The 1101-nt window shown below is 31.2% G+C and overlaps 2 protein-coding genes across 2 annotated transcripts in view; both read left to right on the top strand.

Annotated features, from left to right (window-relative positions):
* The window catches only part of LOC107744038 (endothelin-converting enzyme 2-like), a 39989-nt gene extending 38972 nt beyond the window's left edge, over positions 1–1017 (top strand). The window contains exon 16 of the mRNA XM_016557508.1: positions 872–1017. Coding sequence (XP_016412994.1) covers positions 872–1003 — 132 coding nt within the window. The 3' untranslated portion in view covers positions 1004–1017. The remainder of the gene's footprint in view (positions 1–871) is intronic.
* The window catches only part of LOC107744024 (anoctamin-7), a 29084-nt gene that overhangs the window by 2734 nt on the left and 25249 nt on the right, over positions 1–1101 (top strand). The window lies entirely within an intron of this gene.

Genomic DNA, 1101 nt, shown 5'->3' with positions numbered 1-1101 from the left:
TCTATGTGAATATCTGTTAAACTGTAATTTATTTCTGTGATGCGCAGCTGTATTTTCAGCATCATTACTCCAGTCTTCAGTGTCACATGATTCTTCAGAAATATTTCTGATTATTAGAAACCGTGATACACTCCCACTCAAAAGTGTGGGCTAAGTAAGTTTATATATATATATATATATATATATATATATGATTTATATATATCAGTATTTTTATTCAGTAGGGACATAAAAAAAGGGACAGTAAAACATTTATAATGCTACACAATATTTCTATTTCAAATAAATGCTGCTCTTTTGAACTTTCTATTCATCAAAGAATCATGAAAAAAAAAGTATTATGGTTTCCACACAAATATGAAGCAGCACAACTGTTTTCAACATTGATAATAATCAGAAATGTTTCTTGAGCGGCAAATCAGCATATTAGAATGATTTCTGAAGATCATGTGACACTGAAGACTGGAGTAATGATGCCGAAAATTTAGCTTTGATCACAGCAATAAATTACATTTTAAAATACATTAAAATTGAAAACAGTTATTTTGATAACACTTTACAATAGGTTCATTGTCATTAACTAACATTAACAAATATTGTAATAAATGTATTGTTCTTTGTTTGTTCATGTTAGTTAATAATGGAACCTTACTGTAAAGTGTTACCGTTATTTTATGTTATCGTTTATTTCAGAATTTTATTTCATGTACTGTATTTTTTATCACATAACTGCAGCTTTGGTCAGCAGAAGAGAAGACATTGAAAAAATGTGATTATTCCAAACTTTTTACCGATATTGTACATGCCAGATTTTGTATTTTTGGTTCTTTATTACAAAATAATAACTGTATCATTGCACCATGTTTTAAAGAGGGGCAGAGGATTCTCAGATTGGCGGTCAGAAAACACAGAGGTAAACTGGCTGTTTTGGGGTAATGATGAAAAGGAAGAAGAATTTAGTGGAGGACAGCACCACGCTTATCGCCCTCTCGGACCATCCTGAACAAACCTACGGGAGCATGGAGGTACACAACTGCCTGTGTTTTTTATATATACAGTCTTACTGGCAACCAAAATTGCCAGTAAGTTACTGTAAATTTA

Source organism: Sinocyclocheilus rhinocerous, unplaced genomic scaffold, assembly GCF_001515625.1.
Source record: "Sinocyclocheilus rhinocerous isolate Xijiao unplaced genomic scaffold, SAMN03320098_v1.1 scaffold407, whole genome shotgun sequence".
NCBI classification, from domain to species: domain Eukaryota; kingdom Metazoa; phylum Chordata; class Actinopteri; order Cypriniformes; family Cyprinidae; genus Sinocyclocheilus; species Sinocyclocheilus rhinocerous.
Note: the sequence above shows the minus strand (reverse complement) of the source record. Positions and strands in the feature narration are given on the sequence as shown.